The sequence below is a fragment of the Mastomys coucha genome, unplaced genomic scaffold, assembly GCF_008632895.1.
Source record: "Mastomys coucha isolate ucsf_1 unplaced genomic scaffold, UCSF_Mcou_1 pScaffold23, whole genome shotgun sequence".
NCBI lineage: Eukaryota > Metazoa > Chordata > Mammalia > Rodentia > Muridae > Mastomys > Mastomys coucha.
In genome coordinates this window covers 89,295,568-89,302,329 of record NW_022196906.1, presented here as the reverse complement: position 1 = coordinate 89,302,329, position 6,762 = coordinate 89,295,568, and the positions used below count along the sequence as shown (strand labels likewise).

Here is a 6,762-nt window from a genome sequence, read left to right as displayed (position 1 = left end):
GAAACTCAGTATAATAAACATGTAAAACCTTTGAGGGGGGGAAGAGAGGGAAGGAGGGAGGGAGGGAGGGAGGGAGGGAGGGAGGGAAGGAGAGAGCACACAAGTTGATTTGAACATTAGATGGAGGAGGGATTTGAACTGATGGACCAAAAAAGGGAGCTAGCAAGCTAGAAGCTTCCATCTTGAATAAAGGCGAGGCTGAGAGGATGGTTTCTACAGTGTATTGTGCAAAGCAGATTGAGTCAAAATCGGGGAGAAATTTGTCCTAAATAAGGAGTAAAATTTGAGTAAAAGGAGCACTGTGAAGAAGGTGATTGTTCCAGAAAGAAAAGTCCAGACATGCAGACAGGGCAGGCTGGAAGCCTGGTGTGACTGGAGAGTGTGGGGTTTCCAGCATAGCGATTGTGGGATGGGGCTTGGCTTCTCGCTTTGGAGGAGCAGGGAAAGAACAGCCAGTTACAGATAATTGGGGCTCGGATCATTTGAAAAACCAGACAAGACGTTAAAACTGAGAGTTCAGACTTGATGACCCACTGAGTGAAAGATACAGTTGAGAGTGGGCATATATTATAGAAACCCTGTGATGGAGAAGATTCGCAGAGAACACATGACTTGGGAGTGTGGCCTTACTTGTAACAGAGATGAGATAGAAATGGAGAAGATGCTGGATAACCAAAAGCAGAAGGTTAAGAACATGGCAGCAGATGGCTTTTCCCCGTCCCAGGAGGCATTTTGCTGAAGGTTATCAAGTGGTACTAGTAAGAACATTTTAACCCCATTCAAGGCAGATGATATAATTAGGCACTTTAGAGTAGACAAATTTAACCCTTTTATTTGTAAGGAATTTTCCCCTCACCAAGAAGGTAGAGAAGTAGTATTTCAGCAATTAATAACAGCTGCAGTGAGACTGTTTGTCATTGCGCTAAGCACGTGAACAACTCTAGGAGCAAAAGGTGAGCATCCGACACGTTAATAACTTGTCTGCCGCCATGCACCTTTCAAAGGGCAGAACTGGCTTTCTTATCAAGGTCTCTCTACTTATAGATTCGAAACCAAACCCTGTAGTTGTATGGCCCTGGGTTTCACCTGCTACCTATGTGACTGACATTCATTCCTTTAATATCAAAGCTATCGTTATGGTGGCCACCCATGTTTTCAAAGCACTGACTGTTCAAGGAAGTACACGAATAGGAAAAGGAGCAGTGCAGTCTGAGGTGTCCACAGTCCTTTGTAAATCAGCTAAGTGGGCGGGCGGGGATGGCTGTGCATGAAGACATCTAGGTTTTCAGAGACCTAGCCCCTGGCCTACATCTGTTGGTGAATGAAACAGACCAAATATCCGGCATTTCATTTAGTACCTGTGTATTCTTGGACAAGTTCTACTGTTAATTTCTCTGTGTTTCAGTTTCCCGAAATCTGAGATGGTGGTAATGTCTGTCTTATAGGATCATTGTAAAACTAAATAAGTTAACAAAGAGAAATCAACTTTAGCATGTCTGGTACACAGTAAAGGCTCAATAATGCCGCTTGCTACACTAATGGCCCTGCCTATATATAAAGGTCATTTTATGTGGAGGGACTCCTGTTAAGTCTTTTAGAAAACTCTTTGTCACATCCTTGTTTTTTCTACTTTTATTTTTAAAAACAACATTAACAATAGTAAAATATAGTATCAAATCGAAGGAAGAAGTTTATTATCTTAGGCAGGCAGTGGTGGCACACGCCTTTAATCCCAGCACTTGGGAGGCAGAGGCAGGCAGATTTCTGAGTTCCAGGCCAGCCTGGTCTACAGAATGAGTTCCAGGACAGCCAGGGCTACTCAGAGAAACCCTTTCTCAAACAAACAAACAAACAAACAAACAAACAAAACCCAACCAAACAAACAAAAGTTTATTATCTTAGAAATCAAGATTATAGAGACTATTTTTGCTTATATAATTTCTTTATGCTTAACTTAAGCGAAAGTGCTATAAATATCTTTAGATATGGAACTAAGGATTGCCATACTATCCTCTACCTCTTTGCAATCAAATAATGTCTTATCAGACATTACACAATAATGTACAAGTCAGAGGAGTCAGAAGATAGGTCTGTTATTTAAGTATCTGGTACAATCTTTAGAAACTTAAACTTTTCAATTAACTCAACAAAAACTTTTCCCGTGGTAAAACATGAAAAATAGAAGGGGAAAAAATCATTGTTTCCAAAACCTAAATCAAGACATACTTAAAATGCCACAAGTACGTAAATAATCAAAATAAAGTACAATTAGGTCATTTGTCTGTATTTGAATCGTACAATGAAAAGTGAGCCAGGGAGAATTTAAAATAATTTTAAAGTGACATAACCAATAAGTTTCTCTTTAGAGAGTCTAACACCCTAGAGTCCAGCTTCATCTGTAGATTGACAGACTCACTCTCGGTGAGGGGGACGAGGCCTGTACTTAGTTTCTTTACAGTGCTAAGGATGAAGCCCGGGGCATGGCAGGATGAAGCCCGGGGCATGGTAGGCAAGCTGACCATCAAGCCATTAACAGGGCTCTAATCCTCATTGCTAGCTAGCACTCCAGCTGATTTCTGTAGAGGTAGTCTGCAGAGTATACATTGAGAAAACAGGCATGACTAAATGCCAGGCCCACAGTACCAGCATCATTTAGATGTGAGAGGCCTGAGTTTTTTTGTTTTTTGTTTTTTCTTTTTGTTTGTTTGTTTTTTTTTTTTTTAAATCTTCCATTTGTATCCCAAAACCTGTTTTCTTCTAGAATAAATAAACTAAGTTTATGTCCTCTTCAAATGTCACAAAACATTCTTCAAATTATTTTCAGTCATTTATTATGAAGCTGTATTTGGCCAGAAACTGTATTTGTACTTTCATTACATTCTAGTAAAAATCAAGAATACTGCAGCATCCCCATCTCAGAGTTTAGGTAAAATCGTGTTTCTGGCTTCGATGGTAGGAATGTAAATTGGTTTAAGTTAAAGAGAAGGGTACTGATTACAATAACAGCAGTGCAGAGGCCCCTTAGACTTCAGGACCATTTGAACCAGAGCTTTCCCTCCACACCCACTACTGTGTTGGTATTTAACATGCCAACTTTACCCCTAAGCTGCTTCTCTTCTTGGTTGTGTTGCTGATTAGGAAAGAGCGCTCATCCTCTCATTCACATTCAGAAAAGGTTGTTGATTTCTGAAAGCTTAATTAACTTAAGCTCAAATAAAGTTATTGTGGTAAACAGGATAGAACCACGCTGTTCATCTTAGACTACTTTTTTCTTCTTCCTCCTCCTCCTCCTCCTCTTCCTTTTCTTCTTCTTCCTCCTCTTCTCTCTCTTCCTTCTTCCTCCCCCACCCCCTCTCTTTCTCTCTGTCTTCTTGATAGGGATTTCCGGTATAGTTCTGGCTGTCCTGGAACTTGTTCTTTAGACCAGGCTGGCCTCAAACTCAAGAGATTTGCCTGTCTCTGCCTCCCAATTGCTGGGATTAAAGAGGTTCGCCACCAACACCAATACTTTTTTTTTTCCTTAATTACCACTTCCTTGTCAGTTGTTTATTATTATAGGTATTTTGCTTACATGTAAGTCTGTGTACCATGTACATGTTTAGTACCTGTGGAGGTCAGAAATGGGCTTCAGAACTCCTGGAACTGGAATTATAGATAGTTGTAAGCTATCACATGGGTGCTGGGAATTGAACTCAGGTTCTCTGGGAAGAGCAGCCAATGCTCTTAACTGCTGAGCCGTCTCTCCAGCTCTTTCCTGGAGGCAGACCTATATTGTGTACCTGCTTATTATATATTGTATGCTTTATACATAAAGTTTGTTTAGAACGCATGGCCTACACCAGTTCAGTTTCATTCCTAGATCACTGGATGGCAAGAGGTTTCTTTGACGCTCATGTCCACATGAAAGGTATGGGCAGCAAAAATATAGGTTCTGTTAGAATCCAGAGAGATACAGAGTGAGCCAGTGTTAGATAGGCAAGCAATATAGGCAAGTTTTCAACCTGAGAACAACAAACCATTTTCCATGTGCAGGCAAGTTGTAAGATCAGTTCAGATGGGGATTTTTTTAAAAATTTTAACTACAATATTCTATCACCTAGAGTAGTTGTCCATTTTTAATTCACTCTTTTTTTTTTTTTTTTTGGTTTTTCTAGACAGGGTTTCTCTGTGTAGCCCTGGCCGTCCTGGAACTCACTCTGTAGACCAGGCTGGCCTTGAACTCAGAAATCACCTGCCTCTGCCTCCCAAGTGCTGAGATTAAAGGCGAGCGCCACGACCGCCCGGCTCTTTAATTCACTCTTGAAGTGACTATGAAATGGAATATCTTGGATATTAGTGTTAGACTGTCAGAGCTCAGATACTTTGTATTTATCAGCTATGTTAGCCATTTGATCTTTTTGGACTTACATACTTCATTGTTAAAAGAAGGTATAGTTCATTTGTTTCCTGAGATGTAGGATTAAAAAAATAACAAGATATTTAAATCAATAAGAATACGGTCTTTGTAAATGCCAGGTTCTTTTCACTGTTTAACTTTCCTTTCTGAAAATACTAAGTTGTGGGAATTCATGGTTTACAAATATGAAATTATTAATTTAAAATGCATGAACTCCATCATGAAAGTTATTTTTCACAGAATGGATGTAACAATTACCAAAAGTAGGAATTATCATGACCATAAATCTTATTCAGGTATGGGGCAACTCTCTATACACTATAATTTACATGAAGACTAAAGAAATATCATATTTTAGGTGGCTTATTATGTGTGTTGGTTGCTGAATGCTTACTATTAAGCACAAAGATCATCTCTAGGTTGGTTTCAGTTATGTGACTATGACCAGAAGAGGCTGACTTTGTGAAAATTAAAGGTGAGATGCTCACGCATGTCTGTCTTTATTCTCTAGGATAAATCTATTAGTACAAGCTTGCCTGTCTTAGATCTCATAGATGCCATTGCACCAAATGCAGTCCGTCAAGAAATGATCAAGAGAGAACACTTGACTGATGAGGACAAACTGAACAATGCTAAGTAAGCCCTTCTGGTCTCTCAGACCACAGTGATCTGTTCGCCATCTAAAATTCTTACAGGACCGCTCTTACCCTTTAAAGTGCAATTTCTGTGGGTAATATGGTTTAAAAAAAATCACCCTTAGCCTCTTTTTAAAAAAGATTTATTTATTTATTATATGTAAGTACACTGTAGCTGTCTTTAGACGCACAACAGAAGAGAGCATCAGATCTTATTACAGACCGGTTGTGAGCCACCATGTGGTTGCTGGGATTTGAACTCAGGACCTTTGGAAGAGCAGTCAGTGCTCTTAACCGCTGAGCCATCTCTCCAGCTCATCCTTAGCCTTTTTTGTTAAGTTAATCTTATAAAAAGATTCTCCTGTTAAAAGAACAAAAGATAGATAACAAATCCCAAGATGTCTGCCTTTTCTTTCCAAGGTACGCCATCTCAGTTGCTCGGAAGATTGGTGCCCGGATATACGCGCTGCCTGATGACCTCGTGGAAGTGAAGCCGAAGATGGTGATGACTGTGTTTGCCTGCTTAATGGGAAAAGGCCTGAACAGACTGAAATAATGAAGCATTTACTGCTATCTGCCACATTATATGCATCGAACGTCTCAGTTTACAGAATTTTGAAATGTAGTGGGTAAAAAAAAAAAATAATCAGAATATCTGTATGCTCAAAATAGTTCTGTATCCAGTAATGAGTAATATCTTGTCCATACTAGTTAGAATTTGTCAATATTTTTTTGGATAACACAATTACCTTAACAATCATTACCAATGCAGGAATGTCTTATCAAGCTGCTATTTCATAATTAAATTATTTTATTTCCTAAGAGCCTTACCAAAATAAGACTAATCATTCTTTTTCCATGGCTCAAAAAAGACCTGTATAAAGTTTTGTCAGGTCCTTCTATTAAATGTGTTTGGATTTTTTTTTTTGATGTGTTATTTGATTAAAAAAAAATATACCTAAAGTCATAATCTAAATAACTTAATCCTTTTGGTTTTCTCCTTTTAACTGTGTAAAGTGAGCTAAATTTCTCTGTAAATTTCTGTATCATATAACAACTTAAAGGGATAAGAATAACCCATCAACATTAAACTTTTTTAATATGAGAAGTAATTTGACTAACCCCCAAGGTTCACTCTCTTGTTTAAGCTGTAGGAGCTTTTTACTTAACGTTTGATTGTGACTGTATTGCTTCTTTACATATGCTAGTTTGGAAATACAACTTTATCTCCAACATCAAGCACAGTACTATACGTTGGTAAGATGTTGCACATATGTATTTTTCTAAGTCATCTGAGTTACCCACATTTTCTTAAATGGTATGTATTAAGTGGTCAGCCAGCCATTAAGTATTTATTTTGCCCCCACTATGTGTGTGTGACACTTTTCAGTTGTGGATATCTGATATGTGGAGATGTGTTTTGCAAATATTAATTATGAATGTGAATATCATTATTTTTCACCTAATTGCTTTCAAATACTTCCAGCCAAACATTGGATAGAATGTCCCATCTGACACTGATCCTATCCTGCTAGCATCACATTACACTTACTAGTCTCAGGCTATAGGGAAACCTACATAATTGGAATATGCCCACCAAATAGCTTCCGTAGAAAGCTTTGTATATAAAAGCTAACGTCCTACGTAGTTTTTCATGGTTTCCGCAGCCCTGTATAAACTGGAAATGTTTAAGGTTTGTGTTCCTCTTTTCCCCAGCCATTTTAGCAGTAG

At 38.6% G+C, this 6,762-nt stretch overlaps 1 protein-coding gene across 7 annotated transcripts in view; it reads left to right on the top strand.

The window, feature by feature from the left end:
• Pls1 (plastin 1) overlaps positions 1-5,654 on the top strand; it is a 94,090-nt gene extending 88,436 nt beyond the window's left edge. For all 7 annotated transcript variants that reach the window (XM_031344888.1, XM_031344887.1, XM_031344893.1 and 4 more), the window contains 2 exons: positions 4,908-5,032; positions 5,452-5,654. In XM_031344888.1, the coding sequence (XP_031200748.1) occupies positions 4,908-5,032; positions 5,452-5,587 (261 nt within the window). In that variant the 3' untranslated portion in view covers positions 5,588-5,654. The remainder of the gene's footprint in view (positions 1-4,907; positions 5,033-5,451) is intronic.
• Positions 5,655-6,762: the final 1,108 nt, after the last annotated feature.